The 25489-nt window shown below is 38.9% G+C and overlaps 2 protein-coding genes across 5 annotated transcripts; one reads left to right on the plus strand and one right to left on the minus strand.

The window, feature by feature from the left end:
- Window positions 1–5009: 5009 nt before the first annotated feature.
- arl3b (ADP ribosylation factor like GTPase 3b) lies at window positions 5010–9259 on the minus strand. The gene is made up of 6 exons (XM_067575757.1): window positions 9219–9259; window positions 8579–8722; window positions 8330–8446; window positions 8143–8193; window positions 6231–6416; window positions 5010–6137 (listed from the first exon to the last, which is right to left on the minus strand). The coding sequence occupies exons 1-6, from the start codon at window positions 9219–9221 to the stop codon at window positions 6090–6092; spliced, it is 549 nt and encodes a 182-aa protein (XP_067431858.1). The 5' UTR covers window positions 9222–9259; the 3' UTR covers window positions 5010–6089.
- A 916-nt stretch (window positions 9260–10175) lies between these two features.
- On the plus strand, window positions 10176–24865 carry sfxn2 (sideroflexin 2). Of its 4 annotated transcripts, XM_067575753.1 has the most exons (13): window positions 10212–10227; window positions 10356–10503; window positions 15895–16146; window positions 16713–16883; window positions 16978–17076; window positions 18916–18991; window positions 19810–19895; window positions 21876–21936; window positions 22041–22107; window positions 22206–22255; window positions 22347–22396; window positions 22498–22545; window positions 23980–24865. In XM_067575753.1, the coding sequence occupies exons 3-13, from the start codon at window positions 15992–15994 to the stop codon at window positions 24077–24079; spliced, it is 963 nt and encodes a 320-aa protein (XP_067431854.1). In that variant the 5' UTR covers window positions 10212–10227; window positions 10356–10503; window positions 15895–15991; the 3' UTR covers window positions 24080–24865. The 4 variants fall into 4 exon arrangements, with proteins under 4 accessions (XP_067431853.1, XP_067431854.1, XP_067431855.1 ...); XM_067575752.1 differs by having other exon boundaries at window positions 10176–10503; XM_067575754.1 differs by lacking the exons at window positions 10212–10227; window positions 10356–10503 and adding an exon at window positions 15674–15734.
- The last annotated feature ends 624 nt before the right edge of the window (window positions 24866–25489 follow it).

Here is a 25489-nt window from a genome sequence, read left to right on the forward strand (position 1 = left end):
GTGAGCTGGTGGAAGCTGATTTCTGATGAGCTGCCTTTTTCTCACGTCAGCAAACCTCAGAAGAGACAGAGGCAGCCAAGAACTGTGGGGTCGGAGGTGCAGCATAAATTACAGCGCTGCTTTTCTATCTTTTTCTCTGACACACACACATACTCGCACAAACACTCCTCCCTTTCTCTCTCTCTCTCCTGACACACACATTTTCTCACACTTGTGCACACAGCTGCTGAACAGCTGTCTGATCCATGAGGAGAGAGAAAGGCAGCAATCCGGTTGCCTACGTCCCTGATATGTATCTCTGTCACACACACACACACACACACACACTCTCTCTCGCACTGTCTGGCTCCTTTAAATTACCCATACACACACACTCCGTGAGGGGAAATGCTTTTATTCACTGATAAAAAAAACCACAGAACTTTTTGTTTGCTCCCTTAAAGATTCCCAAAAGAACATATGCAGATAAAACACTGAAAAGACCGCAAAAAAGAAAATTAACTGTTTGATGTTCGACTGTGGATATCTCAACGTTTATTTGGTGGATTGCCATGAAATTTGGTACAGACATTCATGATTCACAGAAGATGGATCCTAAAAACCTTGAGGATCCCTACACCTTTTCTCTAGCAGCACCATGAGGTTCACATTTGTGGTTTCAAGTGAAATCTCAGCAACTATCTGAAGGATTACCTTGAAATTTGGTACAGATATTCATGTTCCCGCCAGGGTGAATTAAAGTAACTTTGGTGAACCCTTAACACTCTATATAGCACCATCATCAGGCTCAAATTTGTTCAGTTTTTTTTTTTTTTTTTTTTTTAAATTAATACTCTAGACAGTATATAAAGATGGACGTAGCGAGGTCTGACGTCACCCACTGGTTTGCATTGGAGCCGGTTTTAAAGCCCAAGGTTCAATTTTAATTCAATTCAGTTTTATTTACGCCAAATCATAACAAAAGTTATCTCAGGACACTTTTCACATATAGCAGGTCTAGACTGTACTCTTAAATTTAGAGAGACCCAACGATTCCCCCATGAGCAGCACTTGGCGACAGCGGCAAGGAAAAAACTCCCCTTTAACGGAAAGAAACCTCAAGCAGAACGAAATCTAGATGGACGGCCATCTGCCTTGGCCGGTTGGGTTGATAGAGAAAGAAGGAGGGAGGGGGAGAGAGACACAGAGAAGCATAATAACAACAATAATAACAATAACAATGATAGTATTAATAGAGATATGACTAGGAATAATAATAGCCGGAGAAGGTGTCAAGGCAGGACACCTGCAGGACCACGCCACCATCGCTGCACCATCCCCGTGGCAATGGCCCACAATTCGGATTCTGGGTTTTCCTGCAAGACAAGAAAGCACAAAAACTGCGGGGAAGAAGCCAAGTTAGTAACACGCATCATATAAAGTTGCAGCTTATGAGCCAGGATCTTCCAAATAAGGGGTGCAGGGTGTCGCCCTCCACGCTCTGGAAACACGCCCCGCTACCTCGGACTGAAGACAACACTAGTTTATGGGGAACAGCTTATTTAACTGAAGTGTGCTAACGTAATCGAATACTATTAAACCGAAAAATTGCAACAGTAGTCCGACTCATTGCGGGGAGAGCAGCAGCTGAGCCAACTATCAATCACAGCTGTCAATCAATGTCCACACAGCAGACATCAAAGATACTATAAGCCTTCAAATCTTATTAACGGAGCAATAATTACCAAAAAAGACCACCAACACACCATAATGACTCATTGAAAAATAATGACTGAGTTAAAATTGCTAGAGAGAAGTTGACGCTTTTTGAATGGGAGTCAATTGGAGCATCTAATGGCGTTGCACTTTAAGCTAGTTGCCACGTGACTAATATCTGCAAAAACTAATGACGTTCCCATCAGGCTCAACTTTACTTTGTGTTTAGTGCTAATGTGCTAACGTTAGCATGCTGACATGTTAAACTAAGATGGTGAACATGGTTATATACCTGCTAAACATCAGGGTGTTAGCATTGTCATTGTGAGCACAGCTGTAAGTTCAACTTCACAGAGCTGTTGTTTGTTGTTTGCAGACTCTTAGTCTTTTTAGTTAGTATGTACGTTTTTCATCATGTTCAAAGCTATCAATCTTTTAAAGGCCTTCAAGTTCATGTGGCTCCCAGGGTGTGTTGTATTTCCACAGTGCTATGTCAGAGGTGAAAGTAACAAGGGTAAAAGAGCCAGAAATGTGGAACAATATTAGTACATTCTGTCTGTTTGAGAGCAAAGGAAATGCTGGACAATGAGCATCTTTGTGAGAGAAGAAGAGGCTGTTTGCATGTCTCTGAGGCCCACTGAATCAGTCACATACAATGTTACGCAAAGTAAAAACACACTGCACGCACTGTTCCTACAGCAGGCACGTACTGTCCGACATGTAACACCTCCAAATATCTGCTGGGCAGTTATTTACGACCTGGAAGTGGTCTGTAGGTGACAAAGACAACTTTTTAAAACCCACACTGCCTCGAGAAGCTTTAAAATTATACTCTTAGCTCAACTACTTTTAGACAGCAATGTATTAGAGTAGAGTTGAAAGACCAGAACCAACAATTAAGTAATTCAAATAACACGTAGCAACAGCCTGAAGCTGTAAAGCCACTGTTTAACAAGAGGCTACAGCCACACTAGCAATTCTTTGAGCTAAATGCTAACATCAGCATGCTAACATGCTGTTTTTAACAGGTTTAATATTTACCATGTTCAACATCTTAGTTTACCATGGACGTTAGCATGCTAATTATCAAAGTACAGCTGAGGCTGATGGGGGCGTCATTTGTTTTGAAGGTTTTTGGTTATGAATCATAGTTTTGGACAAATTTAAATGTTTATGGCGCAAGATAAAAAAGTCATTAGGCTTTATCCTCTGAGGGCCATGAATGTCAGCACCAATCCATCCAATAATTGTTGAGATATTTCAGTTTGGACCAAAGTGGTTGATAGGCAGGCTGACAACGCCATCTGCTAACGTGGCTAAAACTATTAAAAACACATGAAAGAGCCATAATGTTGCATTTGGGTGACATAATCCTTCATTTACAATAAATCAGCGCTGGTGTAGTTTATTCTGAGACTAGATGAATCACTTCCAGGCGTCTCAGAAAGAAATCCATCCTCTCATTTGGCTTCTAAGCACATACAGAGCCATTTCTCTACAATATACAGCTTTATTGTCATTCACAGTTCTCCGTTAGAGCAATACATGGTCATTTAGTTTCCTGCACATTTTAAACTGCAGATTGTTTTCTTTGTAAGTACCTGTACATGCACCATTCAGGTGATTGCAGAAGGATGATATTCATGTGTATCAATCAGCTTGATTTCATGCTCTGACTCTGAAAAATAGCTCCTATTCAGCAGGAGGTGATCATCATGTATAGAAAATAGAGGTCATGTGACTGCAGTTATATGTGACTGCTCGCAAGGGACTCGACAAGCCTCTATAGGAAGCCAAAACCAGCACAGGTGTATCAGCTAATCAGAGACCGAGCCACAGCACAATAGAGGTCGAGGGGGAAGACCACAATGCAGTCAGATGGATGTTTTCAACCCTCACTCTCCTCTTCTGTGCAATCAGTGTGACGATCCAGGTATGCTGGTGGTCTCATGCGTAACTGCAGCCAGCAGGCTCTACACGCCTCGGAGCTGGATCCAAGCTGCACAGCTTCTCCTGCTCAGCCGCAGGCCATGAATCACTTACCCAGGCAGGCGGATACTGTATAGCACCACCTGCCTGAAGCTCCTGCCAGTGAGAACACACACACAAAATTTGATTTCAGATGTATTGTATTGGAGCCCTTATTCTGTAATTTGTGTAATTTCACAATACAAGGAGTATTCAGATCCTTTATTTAAGTAAAAGTATCAATACAGTAAAGATGTGTAGTGTAAAGATACTCCATTCCAAGTAAAAGTCCTGCATGAAAAATCCTACTACAGTAAAAGTACATAAGTATTATCAGCTAAATGTAGTAAATTATTGCAGTAAAAGTAGTGGTTTGGTCCCTCTGACTGATATATTATTATTTATAACATCATTAGATTATTAATACTGAAGCATCAGTGTTAGAGCAGCATGTTACTGTTGTAGCTGCTGGAGGTGGAGCTAGTTTCAACTACTTTATATTCAGTTAGCTAGTTTAGTCCAGTGGTTCCCAACCTAGGGGTCGGGCCCCTCCAAAGGGTCACCAGATAATATGAGAGGGGTCATGAGATGATTAATGGGAGAGGAAAGAAGAAAAAACAGTTTCAGTTTTTGGACTAATCTTTTTTGGACTCTAATCTTTGATTTTTGGTGAAATATTTGGATCATTTGAAGATTTATTGAGTTGAAACCATGTGAGAAGTTTAGAGGGAAAAATCACTATTTGGTGCAGCCGTTAACTCATAAACATCTGAAATGTGACCCTGACTACACACTGCTTTTTGTTAGACATCAAAAACCAAAAAAGTTGGAAACCACTGGTTTCATCTTTAACAATGTGTTATTATCCATTGTGTCAAATCTTCATCTGAAAAGTAACTAAAGTTGTCAAATAAATGCAGTGGAGTAGAGAGTACGATATTTCCCTCTGAAATGTAGTGGAGTGGAAATATAAAGTAGCATCAAAAGAAAATATTCAAATAAAGTACCTCTAAATTGTTCTTAAGTACAGTACTTAGTGACTTTCCACCACTGACTATATTCATCCAAACACATTTCTAAACTCTCTTCAGTGTTGATTCTTAAAGTCTGGCTGCTGTCTCCCACAGAGGCCTCTCCACACAAGCTTTAGCTGTTGTCACGAACAGCTGACCCCACCTGCTACGATGTGTGACCACTAGAGCCTGGTTCGATTTATACACACGCAAAAAAAAAAAAACCCTCCATGATCTGAGTGAAAAACAGTCTTTATAAGTAGAAGACGAAACTTGGATTAATTTATTAATAACCGGATGATTTCCTGAAACATTTGTCTGTCTTTTTTCATCTTTTTATTCACATACAGTACCTTCAATTCTGGACAGATTACATTCAAGAATATCAAAAGGAAATGCCTAAAGAGTGAAATTCCCTCACTACCCGAGAGTCGCACAGAGAAATGCATTGGGACATACAGGACATATAACTCTGTTAAAAATCTGCCAGCATATATTACATATGCAAACATTATAGACTACAAAGTACAGCAGGGTAACGTATACTCTATAACATGTGCATAATGTAACATATGAACACAGGGCCGAGCTATTTACAGTTGGTCCAAAAAAAAAAAAAATGTAGATCCTCTTAACCATTTAATTTGTTTTATACATATTAACATGTACAAGTATCATTCTTTAGTGGGGAGAGTTTGAAGACAGCGTACTGTTTCTCCAACATCCTTGACATCACACACACACGCTACACCAGTTGTTGTTTGAAAGCACTCTACACTCTACTTCACCATAAATAAAACAATTACAAAAATATACCTCACTTCAAACAGAGCCATAGCAGGAAAAGCGCTTACAGCCATTGTGGAATGATAAAAAAAAAAGAAAGAAAAAACAACACATATCAACCTGTAAGAATGAGATGAAGAAAAGATGGAGATGGGAGGAGGGGGAGGAGGAGGAGGAGGAGGAGGGGGCTGGTTTCCAGGACAGCGTGTGAAAGAGTTTTAAGAACATGCTGGAATTCCAATGAAAGACAGCAGTTTTAACTGGGATGTTTGAGGTTCTGACAGGCTGCGGACGGTGGCTGGGATTGGCTGGGACGGTGACGGTGACGTGGGTAGACTGGGGCGGAGGGGGGTTGACTTCCTGGCATGGGTTCCCTTTGAAGTTCCCCCCCCTCCTCTTTTGTGGGAGAAGAAAACATGGGAGGATGTATGGAAATTAGTAAACATCAGCGATACAGGAATGCAGAGGGTTAAAAACTCCAAGTCCATGTTGGATTAGTAGTGTGTGTACATTCACAGGTGTATCCCGTTGTATTAAGGCTCAGGAGGGCGCATGTGTGTCAGTGTACATGTATGAGTGTATGTGCTGCAGCTGTTCCTCCTGAGTAGTGGAAGTCTAGAAGCGAAGCTACTTTTTCTTGGAGTTGACACTCTTGCAGACCCAGTTCATGCCCTCCTGAAAGGGAAGCGAAGAGAAACAGCAGGACGGTGAGAATCAGGAAACAGTGAAAAAAAAAAAAAAAAGGAGAAGCTGGAGTTGTATGCTCACCTGAATCCCCTCGCCGGTGAGGGCGGAGCAGGACTGGATCTGCCACATGCGATCCCGGATGGTGTGCAGGTTCAGACCCTCGGCGATCTCAGAGGCCGGGGCGGCTGTCAGCAGGTCCTGCTTGTTTGCAAAGATCAGCACTGGAACGCCGCTCAGCTTCTCTTCATCCAACAGCTCAGCCAGCTCCTACAAAACACACACACACACACACACACACACACACACACACACACACACACACACACACACACATCTGTCTATTAAACATAAAGACAATAAAACTGTCACAGAAGAAGAAGTGCTCTAATGCTGTTAATAGAAACCAGAGCTGTAGACTTTAAAGTTGGACTCAGTCATAATCCGTCACAGATAATTTAAGATTTGACAGGAATTATGAAATTGGCAGAAATACGTGTCACCAGAAACTGAATTTAAATCATTTATATTTGAATTTGAATTGCTCAACTTTAAAAAATTTCATTAAAAAATGAATCTGAGTAGCATCATTTGAAATTTTATTTATTAGTTTGGAACTGAATTCCATTAAACTTGAAACTAAATGTAATATTATGAAATTGAATTAATTTGCTGTGAAACTGTATTTGATCCTCACTGAGAATTCAACTCTATAAACTTCTACATTCAGTTCTCACAATTCAGTTTCAGTTCACTGAGACAGACGTCGTTGGGTCGGTCGTTGAGGAAGATTCACAGAATTCTTTTTCACGTACTGTAACCACTATTTCTCTAAACAATATTGACGACTAATAGGAGCTGGATATTTACTGGATATTTCGAAAGATTGAAGTGTTTTCTCTGCTCTATGTAAAAACTGTAGTTTTATGATTTGCGTTGTGTGCCTGATCCATCGCCACGGTAACATTTTGGCTTGAGTGGGACAGCCCAGTCCCAGCCTCATCCATGATCGAAAGAAACATTCTTCAACGTGCATAAATCACTACAAGTCCATGGATCAATGAGAATGAAGGAAATGGTCAATAACATAAGTGCTGATTGGCCAAAAAGGATTTCTGTGAATCTGCACTCGAGGATCAAAAACATTCATAATATTATGTTCAGTTTCAAGTTCATTGGAATTCAGTTCCAAACTAATAAATTCAATTTCAAATGATGTTACTCAAATTCAGTTTTTAATGCAATTATTCAAGTTAAAAAGATACAAATTCAAATATAAATGATTCAAATTAAGTTTCTAGTGACACATATTTCTGCCCATATTATGACTTCAAATGTTTTTAAAAGTGTCATGTTTTGACCTGATAAAATACTAAAAAAGTGCAATACTACAAAAAAAATAATAAAATAACTTAACATAACAACACACACTGGATATATTATTAAGCCTTTGCACTGAATAGATTTGGTGTCAGATATGTAAAAAAACACCATTAGTTCAACTTTGTCTTGTAATTTAATGCTCAGCATTCAGAATTCTCAAAGTCTTGTATCTGATATGAAATTTGTTCAGGAAACTTGGCTTGAACCTGCCCTAAAAGACTTTAAAAGGACCCTGATAAAGACCAGTAAAAAACTATATTATAATGGAAACAATTAGTTGATTAATTGTCTGACACAATTTTGATAATCAATTATTCATTTAGGTCATTCTTTAAGCACAAACACCAAAAGTCCACTGGTTTCAGCCTCTCAAATGTGAATATTTTCCTATTTTCTTTGTCTTATATGAAAGTAAATTGAATGTTTGTATGTTTCCGACTGTTGATCAGACAAAACAAGTGATTTGAAGATGTCACAAATATTTGTCACTGTTTTCTGACATTTTAAAGACCAGATGATTAATAAAAGAGACTAAACACCAGATGAATAGATAATGAAAATAATTGTTAGTTGCAGCTCTACAGTATATGCTTTAATGTACGACTGTACATACCTGACCTGTTTCCTCAAACCTCTTCCTGTCAGCGCTGTCGATGACATAAATCTGAAACAAAATGGACATTTTCCTTGTTAGCCAGGGCAACAGGTCCTTAGTACACATGTATGATAAACTTCACCAAGGATGAACGGATTAAAACTGCCTGGTAAACTTTACAAGAAACAAAGCAAACCCCACTCACCAGCACATCAGTGTTTTCAAAATAGTTTCTCCAGTACGGCCTGATCTTCCTCTGGCCTCCAATGTCCCAAACATTCAGTTTAAAACCCTGAGACTGGACGCTCTTGATGTTGAAACCCTGGAGACAACACAAAACATCAAGGGAAGATGATGTGATAATTTAAAGGCCACCCATCCTCTTTGTATTACATCAGCCCGCTCCACAGACGGGTACATTTACTTGGTGTGCATATGAACCATTCCTGCATACCTGTGTGGGGGTGATGTGGCTGATATCCTCAGATGCCAGCTGTTTGAGCAGGGTGGTCTTCCCGCCGTTGTCCAGACCCAGCAGTAGTATCCTAACCTCCTGGTCTGGTGTGCTCTTTAGCTTACGTAGGATGGACAGCAATCCCTGCAACAGGCGATGGAAAAAAACAAGTTGCTTTTTCCAGGAGGAGAGGGGGAGCACTGCACATCAGCTATTGTAGAAATGCATCTCTTGGCTCCTCACTAACAGGCCGTGTGAGTGCATTTCTACTGTTCACGATGAGCTCCTAACAGCACCAGTAAACTAAAGACAACAGCAGATCCCGTTAGAAGCGACTCACATCATCTTCTTTGGTTTTACTGAACCTTGAGGGCAGCTTGTTTCAGAGTAAGGCCGGTTAACGGTACGTAAATAGGAGATAAACACAGCTAATTTGCTAAGCTAATCTCCGCTGATGACTGAACGAAGCAACAAGGCAGCTTTTGCAGTTTAATGTTTTTTTTTTCTCGGCAAGTTGCGGACAGCAGGAGACATTAAACCCCAAATAAACTCAAGTCAGCGCCACTTAAAGCTGGTGTTTGCACAATTGGAGCGTGATGTTTACAGTTAATGGCTAATTATTACGATAAATTAAACTCACCATCTTGTTGCCTTCTCTCTTGGAGACGCCGCCGAGGGTTACTAAGGGGGATGACGTCAGACGCACAGTCACGCACGAAACTTTTTTTTTTCAAATTTATTAACAACACAATAAAATAACAAAACAAACAGTAATAAATAATAATAATTTGTACCGCACTTTTCATTCATAGTGAACTCAAAGTGCTACAGTATTAATAACATAGAACACACAACATAAAGAAAATGATAATAATAATAATGATAATAATAATAATAATAATAATAATAATAATAATAATAATAAGAGAGTTAAGTACAGGGAATATTGGGGAAAATTTAATGAAATAAACTGATCATGAAAGCACAAACAGAAATAAAACTGTATAATGTAAAAAAAATACATAATACATTAATTAAAAGAGAAAATCGCAAACCAACTTAAATCATCTGGCAATGTTGTTCACAATGTTTCTCAAGAGATGAGATGTTTTTAAAGCTTTTAGCTTTGTTTTTAGATAGACAGAATTATGTCTGAAGTACAACATAAAACAAGTTTTTGTTCAGAAGAAACTGAAGAAATCAGGCTTTGTGAATATGATATATTGCCCAAAAGACACAGCAATTTCTCTTCACTCTTGTTAGACTCTACATTCAAAAATAAGACCATACTCTCTGTAATAGGGACCAAGACCTTATGAGTCCCCCAGATTAATAAGAACATTTGAGTCCAAAAGGATGAAATGGGTACAGACATAAATCAAACGGGAAAAGATTTTTTTTAAATTTATTTTGATTTAATATATTTTATTGTACTGTATTTATTTTATTTTATTTTATTTTATTTTATTTTAATTTATTATTTTTTTTTTAAATTCATTTAATATTTTTTATTCATTTATTTTTATTTTATTTTACTCTATTTTATCTTTATTTTATTGTCCTTGGTATGTGTCATGATAAATAAAGTTTTTCTTTAAAAAAGTATGGAGGACCAGTTTAGCTCTTAGCTACCCGTGAATGTATCACATGTAGGCCGGTTAAACTTCTACGTGTTTCCTTCTCCTGACAGTTCTTGCCCACAGACGTTTCAATAAGTTACAGTTCATACATGTGTTTCATTTCTCCGTTCATACATGTGTTTTGTTTAGACACACAGAAGCAAATGTTTGTTGTTTTCGCCGGGAGCTGCCCCAGCTCGTGATTGGAGGACTGCATGCCACGTGCACATTTCTTTACTATGCCACACGAGCACATTTTGAGTACTGACAGGTTACTCTGCTGGGCAGCTGAGGAGTCTCGTAAAGGTATGTTTTGTGTTTTTTCGTGTTGCAGGTTGCAGACTGAGTGTCCACACGGCAGCAGCTGGGTGTCTGTTTGCGGAAGTCAGACTGTAGCTGAGCGGTCAGTTGCATCAGTCTGTGAGCTCCCGGCTGACATGTCTGAACTCCCTTCTCACACCAGTTTAGTCGGTGATCTTCACACAAGTAGCCACTATGTCCACACATAATGTTTATTTACTTGTTTGAGGGCACGTTTGCATACAATTTAAGACATTTTACTCACGCACAAGCTGTTAAACTGGTGAGATTTCAGTGTTGACTGGTGTTCCAGATGCTGGCTGTGCTCTGGCCTGCAGATCCAGTTTGTCAAGCGTCTGTTGAACCTAAAAAAGCTCATGTTAGTTTTGTAACTTGTGTCAGCTGCACTATTCACATGCAACGTACATACAGACAAGTTCAAAACACTTTTCTCTTCATGCAGGGCTGCAATTAATGATTATTATCATCATCGAGCCCATTATTGCCTCAAATAATCCATTAATTAAACATTTTAGGTTCACAATTTTTCAAGTCAGCGGTCAAGTGCTCATATGAACAGTGAAAGAGGTTTTTCTCGCTGTAATCATTCCTCCTGTTCATTCTGGCTATTAAAAGATCCCCTTCAAATGTGGTTCCATGTAAGTGATGGAGACCAAAATCCACAATGTGTCCACACAGTCATTTAGTGTAAAAATGCATTTAAAAGTTGATCTGAGGCTTATATGAGGCTTCAGTAGTCTGAGTTACTCATATCAAGTGGATCTTCTAATGGCCAGTATGAACAGGAGGACTGTTCAGGGCTGGGCAAAATATCGATATTGTATTGATATCATGGTATGATACTAGATATCGTCTTAGATTTGGATATCGTAATATCGTGATATGGTGTAAGTGTTGTCTTTTCCTGGTTTTAAAGGCTGCATCACAGTAAATTGATGTAATTTTCTAAACTTACCAGACTGTTGTACCTGTTCCATTTACTTTTACCCACTTAATCATTATAACCACATTACTGATGATTGTTTATCAAAAATCTCATTGTGTAAATATTTTATGAAAGCACCAACAGTCATCCCTACAATATTGTCACAATATCGATATCGGGGTATTTGGTCAAAAGTATCATGATATTTGATTTTGTCCTCATTGCCAGGCTCTAGTTTCAATGTTCATTTGGGCACCTGAAGGTTGTTTTAAGACAAACTTGACAAACTGTGACTCCATCCTTGATAAAATGACTGGGATGATTAAACACCTAATCAAAATAATGTCTGATTATTTTCTGTTGATCGATTAATATGTTTCAGCTTCCTGATATCTGTATCAGTTTGCTAATACATCAGTTCATTGAAACAGGTGAAGTTGCAGGTATATGAACAACGAAACATCTGCAAATCTTGAGATGTATCCGTAGAGTTTTTTTCATTTAGTTGTGTGATTCTGAATAGATCGTTGTGCTGAAACCATTAGTTGATCGTGAGAAAACTCATAGACAACCATTTTTATAACTGATTATTGTTTAAGTCATTTATCAAACAAACATTTGTACAGCTGTAACTAACAATTATTTTCATTATCGATTCATTTTCTGATAATTTTCTCAATTAATCACTTTGTCTATAAAATGTCAGAAAATAGAGAAATATGCCTGTTTATAATTTCTGTAGATGCATTGAATGGGTTTCTGGCACAACTTCACTTAACTTCCAAGGTGCACGGAGAAGGGAAAGAAGTCTAAAGAGGTCAAAACTCCAGCAACACTTGTAATATATAGAACAAGTTTATTGTAGACCAACGCGTTTTGGCTTGTGGCCTTCATCAGGGTCATCATAAAACACATTACTATGTGCCGAAACACGTTGGTCTAACAATAAAGTTGTTCTATATACAAGTTTTGCTGGAGTTTTGACCTCTTTAGTCTTGTTTTATAATTTCTTAAAGCTCAATGTAATGTCTTCAAATGTCCTGTTTTGTCCGAGCAACCATCCAAAATCCAAAGATATTCAGTTTACAGTCACATATGACACAAAAAAACCTTCAAATGCTGACGTTAGAGAAGCTTCAACCACTGAATATTTGGCATTTTTGCTTAGAAAACAACTAAAGCGATTATTCGATTATCAGAATAACTGCCGATTTAACTTCCTGTCAATCGACTAATGGTTGCAGCTCTAAACATTTGCTTGTTCCAAGTGGACAGCCGAGACACATCATGTGTCTCCAAGGTGTCCAGCTGAGCAAAAAGGGTCCATCTGCAGTCTTGCAGACCTACATGACCCCCACTCCCCTGACCTCTAACCCTAACCATCTCACTGCTCATGCCTAAAACCTAACCAACTGGGTGTGTCATGTAGATACTGCGAGTCCACAGGTAGACCTACTTGAGCTGACCACTTGTGTTCAGATTTTGTTCCTACTTATCACTTCCGCTAGAAGGTCAAAGGCCCCGTGCAAAGTTATTACCAGACAAGCGCCAGATTTGTTTCGCACAGGCTAACTAAGAAAACAAAAAGGTTTCAAGACCTAATTTACATGTACAGGTGATTCCAACAGTTGAGATTGGCAGGACAATGTCGTTAAGTGTTGGCGCTCTGTCAACTAAACAACCATCGTGTCCTGCATTGATGACGTATTTTCCTGTTACGTCCTTGTTGGGGACGCATTAGCGTTTACACCACAAATGATATTTGGTCAAATGCGTCCCAGAACCACCTTAGCAAGTGGTTTAAGTGATCAGATCACAATGGGTCCACTTGTGTTCTGATCTGACCAAGACACATTTTAAAACCAAGTGTAAACAGGGTCTTTGTTTTATATCGTTGTATATTGAGTCTTCTCTTTGTCAGACAAAAAAAATATCTGAGAATGTCACCTTTGGCTCTGGAAAATTAGGAGTGGGGACGTTATTTCCAGTAATTTTAAACATTTTATAGAGCAAATGATTAATCAACTAATCAAAAAATACATTGTGTCGTCTACTTCCGTAACGACCCAGTTTCATTCTATCACTTCCAGTCTTTGTTTATGTATTTGTATTGGTATGTCATGGAACAGATTCAGAAAGTAGGGCGATGTTGACTTTTGGCTGATGTGCCGTGTTCCCCACAAGGTCTTGCAGGCCTTTAGCCTAGTTTCTAAACAAACAGCTCCAGGAACAATCCAGTTCCAGCCAGACTGAGCCTTCAAAGAGCCCTGATATACTCTTCACATGCCCTTTAGTTAAGAAGATTATACCACATAGGAAAGTTTTGTTGCTGTTGTGAGATTTGTCTCCACCTAAAACCTGCGGTGAATAATTAGTAATGTAATGATGAAGAAGTGCAGTGGGATGTTTGGATAGATCCAGCTCTAGTCAGCAGATTCTGGGTCAGAGGGAGCAGCGAGCTGCAGCTGCAAAACCCAAAACGACCATTTACCAGGAGGTGGTCAATGATTTCTAGTGGAAGTTTGGCCCTCGAGTATTTAAAGGGAGTTAGTGTTTGTTCAGGATTGTGTTGGGTTTAAACTCAAGGGCACACGTAACGTTAGCAAACAGCAGCTCTGTGGGTACATTTGGAGGCTAAAGCTGCAACGATTAGTCCATCATCAGAAAATTAATCTGAAACTATTCTGATAATTGATTCATTGTTTCAGTCATTTTTAAAGCAAAAATGCCGAATATTTTATGGTTGCAACTTCTCAAATGAAAAGATTTGCTGTTTTTCTTTGTCATATATGACAGTTAATTGAACATCTTAACATTTTAGACTTTATTCAGACAAAACAAGCAAACTGAAAACATCACCGTGGCCTCTGAGAAATGGTGAATGCCATTTTTTCACAATTTAAAAAAAAAATATTTCATATACTACACAATTAATAAGCAGATTAAACTATAATGACAATACTTTAGTTACAGCCTTCTTATTTAAAGCAGTTACAAATGACAGAAAAAAGCAGTCATTTTTCAAGGAAAAAAAACAATTTATCTAATTTCAACTTCTTAAATGTGAAAATTTGCTGTTTTTCTTCAACACTTAACAGTCAGTTGAATATCATCGGATATAAAAGATTATATAAGATTCTGGACTTTTCTTTGGACAAAACAAGCAAATCAAAGGCATCACTATAGGCTCTAAGAAATGGTCAATGGCATTTTTTTGCTACTTTTTTATCATTTCACGGACCAAACAGCTAACCAATAATCAAGAAAATAATCGGCAAGTTAACCGATAATGAAAATAATCATTAGTTGCAGCCCTAAACTCACACACACTAGACTGAGATATTTAAAGCAAATAAATTACCTTCGCACATAATAAAGTTAATGTAACCATCATAATTTTGAAATGTACGTCAAATGGTTGTCAGTGTAAACTAATCATTCTAGTTACAACTTTAATATTTATAGTTTATTTTTTGCTGTTTGACTTGATTTTAATGATGATAATTTAGGTATTTTTTAGCGCTACAACTAATGATTATTTTCTTTTCTTATTCTGTCGATTAATTGTTTCATCTATAAAATGCCAGAAAATGGTAGAAAGAAAAGTCCATCACAACTTCCCAAGGTTACGTCTTCAGATGTCATGTTTTTCCACTTAATAGTATAGTAGTAATTAGTAATAGTGGTAGTAATAGTATAGTAATAGTAGTAGTTGTAATAGTATAGTAATAGTCTTAATAGAAAACAAAAACAGAGAAAAGTAGCACATTCTTGCATTTGAAAAACTGGAACCAGGAGTTTTTTGCTTGAAAAGTTACATAAACAATTAATTGACTATCAAAATAGTTGACTATTGATTTTCTGTCAATTGATTTATTGACTAATTGTTTCAACATTAGTATCTATTGTATTGGTTTGCTGGTAATATGAAGTCATATCTAGTCACCTGGACTCATGTGTCTTTAATCTTTTTACATAGAAGACTTTCTTGTATCTTTATGTCTTATAAAGTCAAAGTCAAATAAACTAAAGTCCACACTAAAGTTTTTGGTAGACAAGGTTTGTGTGCACACTTATACACACACACACACACACACACACACACACACACACACACACACACACACACACACACATGGACACAAACCTCTGAGCGAGTCTGTGGGAATGAGAGTTCAAAGGTAAAGCAGTTTGGGCCTCTCTGACCCACTGAGCTAAAACTCTGTCAGTGTTGCATCAGCTCAGACTAGGTCTGGCTGGTTTGACAGACAGGTAACCAAACATGAACCAGGTGGGACTGTTTGTGTAAAACTGACAAGAAACTATGAATCAGTTAATGTTTTAGTTGTAGCTGGAACAGTCGGGACAACAGTCAGATGTATTTTATTGTTTTATCATTTCTATATCTTTAACATCACTTGCAGCTAATCGTACTATTCTTCTCCCTTCAGATTTCGACTGCAGCTGCTGAGAAGCCTTTTGGAGCGTAAATAGCTGCTGTTGAGACTTTTTAATGAATTAATTTGGGACTGCTGTTTAACAACCACGATGGCTTTGAGTTCATTCGACATCGACGCACCACAATGGGATCAGTCCACGTTTATGGGCCGACTGAAACACTTCTTCAACATCACAGACTGTCGAACGGCGATCTTGCCTGACTCACGTCTGGATGAGGCCAAAGCTTTAGTAGAAAGCTGCAGGTAAGGAAATGGACTCTAAAAAAGAACGCTAACACACACACACAGACTGTAATTGTGGCAAATCTTGAACCTTTTTTTAAATCAGCCTTTCAGCAAAAAATAACGTCATGCTATTGCAATAATTCTGTACATTAGAGTACATTAGTATCTGAATTTCTGCATATTTTATGAACTTCATCCCAAGTATCTCAGATGACACCTTTTTTTGGGTGTGGTCCATAAATGCTGACTTGTTGACTGACTTCATTTATACAAATGTATATGTTTAAATTAGAACGAATGTAAATATAATAATAAAATGTAATATCTCAGACAGAAGTATAAAGCTGGAACTGTGCTGTATAAGACATCTGCTTTCAGGTGGATTTTCCCTTTATAGTCTGGCTCGTGCCCTGGTGTCTGCATTTTAACTGTCACCTGCAAGTTTCAACAAGAAAAATGAGCCCCCAAAAAAAGAAAAACAGGCTTTACAAGAATGTTTCCGCAGGTAGTCGACGGTGGAAAAAATGTCTGCTAACGTCTTGTGTTAGCGAATGTGTTCAGTGTGTGTTTTTTGTGCTTTGTAGGGCAGGATCCGTTCCCCCCGGCACCACAGAGGAGCAGCTCCACTATGCTAAGAAGCTGTACGACTCGGCCTTCCACCCGGACACCGGAGACCGCATGAACATCATCGGCCGAATGTCCTTCCAGGTCCCCGGAGGCATGGCCATCACCGGCTTCATGCTGCAGTTCTACAGGTACCCGAGAGCAAACCGGACGAGCTGCGTTCGACCACATCCTACATTTTCACAGAGGAAGCTTTTAGAGGTTTCATAACTGTCTGTTTTCTAGGACAGTTCCTGCTGTGGTGTTCTGGCAGTGGGTGAATCAGTCCTTCAACGCTCTGGTCAACTACACCAACCGCAACGCTGCCTCACCCATCACTCCAAAGTAAGAACTCAGACCCCGTTTACACTCTGTCACATCCAGTGTGTCTCATATCCAGATGTTAGTCAGTGTCAGCCCCCCTTCTCCAGTCCAGACGGTGGTGGAAATGGACCTGAAGCTTTTTTGGTAACTGCCAAAAAGAAAGAAATAACTTTTGCGTTTTTAGCAGTTTAGTTATAACTATAAGTGGTTCTGCTGAATGATGACGACAGTCGATATACGACTGCTGTCAGTGGTCACACAGCCAGAGATCAGAATGAATCAGATCTGGAACCACATATGGCCCAGATCTGATATGAAAAACATCAGATCTGATATGAAAAACATCAGATCTGAGTCACTTAGGCCGCATTTACGTTGCCTGGTACAAGTGACCCAATTCCGATTTTTTTTTTTTTTTTCCTCGCATGTGGCACAGATCAGATATGTATTATGAACGTGTAAACAGGAAAAAAGCACATGGAATCAGATGTTCTCAGATCCATTTCGGGCCTTAATGATATGTGGAAATAAATCTGATAGTAATCGGATATCTGCCGATGCGACTGTCATCTAAACGGACAGATCGGATATTCCCCGTCACTGCGATTCACACGTCATTGAAAATGCGACCATCTTATCCTTTTTGGCATTTTAATGACGTATAACGTTATTTTCACGTGCACGGCTGGCACAACTACTGTCCGCTAAAAAAAACAAGAACAAATTGTTTACTTCCCTTTCAGTAACTAAACCCTCGTTTATGCATGCGGGTTGTTTCAAATGTAAACACAGGTATCGGACATTGGTCACTTGTAAAAGTAGATGTAAACAGGAAACATGACATGCAGCGTAAATGTGGCTTTGGAGGCAAAATAAATTCACATTTGGGCCACTTCAGAAGTAATGTGAATGTGTATCTATGAGCAAGACAAAGTTTTATCGTGTTCAGGAGCTCACACACACACACACACACACACACATACAGATCATTCAGAACTGATCTGAAATCAGATAAACATTACAACAGCTTGGTGTTAATCCGTCCTGTTACTTTATATGCGACAGGAAGGATGACAGCAGTGTAATTTCTGTGTAACTGTAGCTGCCATTATCACAGGGGACAGACCCTGTAGAGACGACTTCCACAGACCTCTTGCTGACGTAGTTACACTTGGGAGGAGTATAGCTTACATATGACGGATGCGTTTTCAACAGCTTCTCCCGAGGTGGTTTAAACAATCCGTCTGAAATGTTTTTGATATCGGATATCCAGTCTCCAATCAGATAACTATCTGATATCAGAAAGGCCTGATGTCTAAATCCAACCAGGCAGCAATATAGAGCCAGATGCTGAAAAGTCGTAAACACATCTGTCTCTCCGAGATTCATACATAATCTATACTCCTCCCAAGAGGAACTACGTCAACAAGAAGTAGCTGCTAACAGCATCAGCTGAAATGAGCTGCCGTCTTTCTTTTTGTGTCATGACAACGACGAGAAGACTCTCATAGATTCGACACAAACGGTCATACAGAAGGTGTAACGCGCTAATGTTTGTCTGATCTCTAATCAGTGCAACCACTTAATGATCTTTGTGTGTGTGAGAGCTCAAGTAGACGAGCAAAACTATTGTCTTGCTTGTAGGTCCTCCATGTTAGTCACTCATGTTGTTAGCTACCTAGCTAAACTGAACTGATGAAGTAAGTGGAGTCTGGCATGTTAAGTGTATTAAATCTGATCCTGACGGGAGAAACTTGAAAAGACAAGTGTAAAATGTGCTTTACTGACTGTATGATCGTTAATCTCAGTGTTCGTAATCCTAAAACAGCTGATGTCCTGTGTCTCTGTCGTCTCTCTCAGGCAGATCGGAGTAGCCTACGTTACAGCAACCAGCACAGCTTTAGCGACAGCAGTCGGACTCAACCTCTACACAAAGGTACAAACGCACATGTTGTCTGAACCTGCACGAGATTTACTGAGAGGAAATTATTTTGTCACCAAACTCATCTGGATAATTTAAGAATTGACGAATAATCCAGATGTGTCACGGTCTCGTGTTATCAGAACTTTTTAGTTGCTCGGCCGAATGAACTGTGAATATTTAATGTGAAAGTTTATTCTTGATATTAGGGGTAAAAAACCTTGAACAAAGGTCCACTTATCAGCTTTTTCCAGAGCTTTGACCACAGTCATCCTCTGCAGATGGTGTTTACAGAGGTTATGATTTACCAGTTAATTTAGATATCATACAATCATAATATGCGTGTGATAAGCTCATAAATCAGATTGTAAACCTTTCTAAACTTCCCCTTGGAAAAAAACCATGAGTCACATTTGAAAGATCAGGATAAAAGCTAGTAAGTGGACCTTGAGCTTTGTTTTTTTTTGGTTTTTTTTCCCAAAACATTTTTAAAACTTTCTCAGCACCTGCAGACAACTCGTCTAGTGTTAGTTTGTGTATTAAAAGACGTCATAAAGATGTCAGTTACTGTAACAGACCTTTCTCACAGCTCATATTTCGACTGATCATAACAGTAATGATGTTACAGTAACAAGGCATCATATGAAGATTCATGAGATGCAGAAAATATTACTGTTGTGAATTTACATCTGTGCTTTTCCATGACGTCTGTGAAAAAGATCTATTTGTGAGTGATGATTTTAGCACTCGGTTATTGTTTTATTCATATTTAGATAAGGGAACATTTCTTCAGCTGCTTTATTTTATTGTTTTTTTTTGTCTTTCTCCTACAGAAAGCTCCTCCTCTCATCGCTCGCTGGGTTCCTTTTGCAGCGGTGGCCGCAGCCAACTGTGTTAACATTCCCATGATGAGGCAACAGTGAGTCCATCACCAGAAAAACATATATATATATATATATATATATGTTTTTCTGGTAGGCAGTTGTTACACGGTATTGTACTGATTTCCTTTCGGAGATGTGCTGAAATCAAAGTGACTTTCTCAGAGCTTTTCTGAGAAGCCCCGACGACACATTTCCTGTGTTAAGTAGGTGTTCACGCAGCCTCCTATCTGAAGAGAAGAGATGTGTGTCAAAAGTTTCATGTTGACTAGATGCGTGCAGCCGTGGCATCGGGCGGAATTCAGTGGGCATTCGATTTTTTTCCACAAGAGCTGTTATAAGAAACAAATGTTCTACTTAATTTCAGTGACGCTGTTGGACAGAATTCAGCCATCAATTTAGATATTTGCTGCAGCTGTTTGATCATTACATGAACCTACAGTATATTAGGTTAACTAGTCATACCATGAGACTAGAGCTGGGTATTGTTTAAAAAATTACAATACCAGTACCCTTAAAGTGATACTGATACCAGTAGAGTGCATCGTTCAATACCCATCATATGAATGAAAGCATTATGTAAAATGCCTGCACTCCTCCCCATTCAAATAATTTTTACACAAATACATTTTGAAAGTGTTCAGATTATTGAAATATTCATTAAATAACTGTACAATGAAGTATCATCACCGCAGACTGTAGGGATCGTAGCTGCTGCCAATCACACGTTGCATTAAATCGATGAACGCGAAAACCATACAAACAGTCATTTCTTCCAGATCTGCGTACAAAAAGCATCGAATGCAGTTATCGTTTGACTGGAGAAGTTTCAGTATTGCTTGGTACTGGCTTATTTCGTTCAATATCTTAAAGGTATCTGGTATCGATACCCAGCCTTACATGAAACAAACAAGCCCACCGCTGTAAAAACACAGCAACACGGAGGCCGACTCTCGCCTACGTTGTTGCAGTTTCTGCCAGCAAAACACTCACCTCCCATACGTAAACTTACGATGTGAATGTTCTGTATGTGTCACAAAGGATGTATCAAACTTAAATTATGACCGACAGCTGCTGAGCACGTCCTTAAAATTTAAAAGCATTGATCATAAAGCCTGCGTGTGAAACTCCTACAAGAAACATTAACACACATTGCTGACTTGTCTTGTTTTTCCTCTGTGCACCAAAAAAAGCATCCAGCACCACTAAAATCCAAGGCTCATTCATTTTCCACTTGACAGACCTGGATGTTTCCTGGTTATCTTGGTTCTCAGTTCATTTTTCATAAGGCTGAACTTTAAAAAAAACAAAAAAAACAAGTGACCCAGATAATGTTTTAAAACTCACCCAATTTGAGAAATGAAAGCTCTAACTTAACTAAACAGGCCATCAGATCATTCTTTCATCTGCGCTGCCTGTTTATACTGTGTTTTTTCTTTTCCTACTGTTTTTTCGGGGGGGAAAAAGACTCAGTGGTTTGTGGGCATCTGTCCAGTCCAACATCCGCTCTGGCTGGCACAAACCTACTACACACACAAACCCAGTTTAGCTGACACATACATGGGCAAGAGGGTGCAAACAGGTCACCTTCCCAGTAGGATCCCTGAGAGCCTTAATGTATCTATACTGATTTATTGATTATAGTCTGGGTCTGGATCTTCTTTCAAAACTGCTGTCAGAGCTTTAATCACGTTTATGAAGTAGAAATTCTGTGTAGAAACTAAATTAAAATATGTTTTAATAACACCTGCAAAACATAAAACAAAATGAAGGTCGATGTGAATATAGTTGCCATATAATACTCTTCATATTTCAGTCAATGTGGCCCTTTCTCTGTTTTGTTTTTATCACTAAATGTTCTCCCTGAAGGCTCCTGTGTGCTTTTACAGTGAAGTCAAAATATCCACTAAATAACAGAGCGGCGAGTGTCGCGGCCGGCGGTATGATAAGGAAACCACATCTCACATTCCTTTTCCCTTTCAGTTCAGTTCACCATCAGTTTGTTTCTGTTTTCTCAGAGAAATCCTGAACGGCATTGCTGTCACAGATGAAAACGGCAACAAACTGGGCCACTCTAAGGTCAGTACTCCCGACACGCTTACATCGACGTTTTGTAATTTGTTAATTTCACAAAAACGTTCCTTCACTTTTCACAAATCGTTCCTCTTTTATCTCCTCTGTAGAAAGCTGCAATAAAAGGCATCACGCAGGTGGTCGTCTCACGGATCACCATGGCCGCACCAGGAATGAGTATGCAAATAAAAAAAAACCTCATCTTCTAAATGATCGTCTTATTTTAATACTCTTAAATTATCACAACAACTAACTTGTCGCTCCTCTTCTGTCAGTCATCCTTCCCATCATCATGCAGAGGCTGGAAAAATACAAGTTCATGCAGGTTAGATCTTTGCTTCCTTTACTGTCATCCTGCTAAAGTTTCCAACATCGACGGGTGCATCTGTCATCAGGTTCTTTACGTCTTTTCACAGAGAATCACGTATCTCCACGGACCAATTCAAGTGATGATGGTGGGAGTGTTGTAAGTAGGACATGTGTGAGGGAGTTTACGGGGGTTTTGATGTCCTTGTAGTGTTTCGGGGGAGGAATAAACTGTTTCTCTTTTTGTTTTCTATTCAAAAGTTTGATCTTCATGGTGCCGGCTGCCTGCTCGCTGTTCCCTCAGAGATGGTAACCGACCCGTTACTGTACTTCCACCTGTTGACACACATAGCTTATAGACTAAAGGCGCCTTTAGACTGTGCAACAACGATTGTTTATGTTTATTGCACGTCACATTGTGCGAGGCAGTCACAATCTGTGTCGGACTGTAAGATATCAGTTTGCTGTCGGATTGTGCGCTGAATACGTGATGAATCGTAGCCGCAGCAAAGTCACACAAACTGATATTGACATATTAAAGGGGACATATCGTGGTTTTTGTGATTTTCTGTTATTTCTATACTGTTATGATGTCAGATATCTATGTTAAACATGGTCAAAGTTCCAAAACTTGAGGTGGATGTATGTAAAAATACTGTAGGCCTTCAGCCTACTCTGAACGCTTCGTTTGCAAAGTTACCTCTACTTCCTCCTCGTGATGATGTCAGATTGTTCGCACATGCCCACAAACGGCCGTCTGTTCCCTAGACTTTATTGCTAAAGTTGTCCACTCGCATATTTCAGATCAGATTCAGGCTCTTAACATGTATTTGAGAAGTTTCCATTTCGAGTAAAGAAAGAGAAAAAGAAGTGATATCTGACAACTACTGTTTGTTTATGTTGCTTCTTAAGGTCAGCTTCCTGAAACTGGCCAATCAGAACACAGTGGGCTCATCAGGAGGCGGGCCTTAAAGAGACAGGAGCTAAAACAGCCTGTTTCAGACAGAGGCTGAACTGAGGGGCTGCATAAAGGACCAGTATAAGATAAATAAGGAGGTTTTTTTTACTCTAAATTATCCAAAGATATTCCAGTAGAGCCCCAGAATATAAATATATACCTGAAAATCTGTATATGTCCCCTTTTAAGGAGAACAAATGTGTTTCAACCCAGAACTTTATTCAAAAAACTGCATTTACAGAATTCACCTGCGTGACATATTGTGTCATCTTATGTTGTACTCTAAATGGTTTGTTTGTAGACACGGGTCGTAGCAGTAGTCAGATTGTGAGATTTTGGTCTACTAGGACTTTTTCTTCATGTTGTCTTTGGTCTCTATATCGGACGTCAGTGGACAACTTTTCATCTTGGAAATCTCAAAATCGCACAGTGTAAAGGCGCCTCTCTGATTACAGAAAGCAAAACAATGTGTCAATGTTCATTTTGGCTCCTGATTGTTTTAAGACAAACTTAAAAAACTGTGACTCAATCCTTTAAAATATAAGACATGAAATGATGAGGAAGATTTTTGGAAATTAGCTGATTAGATGCAAGAATTTGGACGAATGTTCAAAAACTGAGGACTTTTGAAGGTCATAGAAAATGTAAACCAGTGTTTGCTTCTTAAATCAAAACAAGTTAATTCTGACCATGTTTCTCTTCCTCTCTGTGTCCCTGTTTCCCCTTTCTAATCTCTCTCTCTCTCTCTCTCTCTCTCTCTGTCTCTCTCTCTCTGTCTATAACAGCTCTATGGCTGTGTCGAAGCTGGAGCCCGAGCTGAGAGACTCCATCATGACTCAGTACGGAGACGGCGTACAACGTGTCTACTTCAACAAAGGCCTCTGAGGCTCGTTAGTATTAATCTAGTCAATACACAAAGAGTGAATACATACGTGTTTATGTAGTTTGTCTTTATTTTTCTAGTTGTCAGTGATAAAGGGGTGATAATGAAATGCTCATTCCCAAATCGGTGCTTAACGGGAACTAGTTGTGGGACGTTTGATTAATCATGTCACACTTTATTTTTTATCAGCTCGTCTCTTTTTGGCTCTAAATTTCTATTTTCTGATTTCTTATAATGAAGCAGATACGAAGGGCATTATGAAATCCTGTTGAGAAACCAAATGATCTTTTCTCAGGAACTGTGCTTTAGTTTGCCACATTAAAACTCTTTTTTTTCTGTGTTACTTCATGGTTTGTTTGGCTCATCTGCAGCTGTTTTACTGTTTCAACTCTCTGTAATGGTGCTGTTTTCTGTCAGCAAAGCTCCCTTTTCAATCTGTGCCTTCTACTAAGTGGCAGGGGCAACAACACTGCTGGTTTTTCTGTTATTTTATTTTTTTTTTTTAAACTGATGTTAAAACCAGAAGCTACTTCTATGCACGGTTTACAGGAAGTGACATTTATGAGCGTGGATGAACAGTCTGAAACGGTGATTGAGTGAGAGGCTGACGTGTGATTAAAGGTGGAGGATACCGCCCTCTTCTGCCAGAATGGAGGTAGAGGTCTTGAGACTCGTGTGCGTGATTTATCTTGAGAGGTTTGAATCATTTCCGTGTGTAAAACTCAGATTTGTGCCACAGTCGTCAGGATGAGATGGAATAAAACCACACAAATATTTGAAAATCAGAACCCTGTTGTGTGTTTTTTTTTTTTTTTTTATCATCTGTGCTGTAAAATGTTTTTCTTTACATGGATGAACGGGTTGTCAGGTGATAATTTTAGATTAGATTTTAGGAAACTTTAATGAGCTTTTGTGGAGAAATTGATGACAGAGTAAGAAAAACAACAAACTGAACATCTGCAATGACAAATTAATGTGTTTGTGTATGTTTCTGAGACCTTAATACTCAAATTATCCTGTTTAGGCATTAATTATGTTTAAATGTACACATATTTAATGCATATCTAATTAAGAATACATTAAAAAAAACATCAGATTCACAGGGAAGTTGCACAGAAGTACAACAAACCCAGATGTGCTTTGGTCATCATGTTGTAGCATTTTCAGTTAGCTGCATACCAGATGTGCAGAAGTGCATCATTGAAGTTAATCCTGTACAACATGTGTGTAGGTCATGTTCAAGGATGCAGAGAGAGAGAACTGCAGAAAGGATGTTGGATGTAGTTTATGTTTGAGTTCAGACTTAATCAACTTCAGCATGTAAAAAAATGTACATATGAGGTTAATTATAGGACGGAAACTTCACATTACGATGATTCGCACATGAGAAAATACAATAATTTGAGACAAAG

Source organism: Thunnus thynnus, chromosome 20 (assembly GCF_963924715.1).
Source record: "Thunnus thynnus chromosome 20, fThuThy2.1, whole genome shotgun sequence".
Lineage (NCBI taxonomy): Eukaryota > Metazoa > Chordata > Actinopteri > Scombriformes > Scombridae > Thunnus > Thunnus thynnus.

Bases quoted from the DNA above. Each gene is read 5' to 3' on its own strand.
- arl3b (XM_067575757.1), bottom strand. The intron at 6,417-8,142 runs GTATGTACAGTC...TGTGTTTTGTAG, and splicing joins GGTTTGAGGAAACAGGTCAG to GAGCTGGCTGAGCTGTTGGA. The intron at 6,138-6,230 runs GTGAGCATACAA...CTTCCCTTTCAG, and splicing joins TCACCGGCGAGGGGATTCAG to GAGGGCATGAACTGGGTCTG.
- sfxn2 (XM_067575752.1), top strand. From the start codon at position 15,992: ATGGCTTTGAGTTCATTCGACATCGACGCACCACAATGGGATCAGTCC. The intron at 17,077-18,915 runs GTAAGAACTCAG...CGTCTCTCTCAG, and splicing joins GCCTCACCCATCACTCCAAA to GCAGATCGGAGTAGCCTACG. The intron at 22,397-22,497 runs GTAAGTAGGACA...TCTATTCAAAAG, and splicing joins GTGATGATGGTGGGAGTGTT to TTTGATCTTCATGGTGCCGG.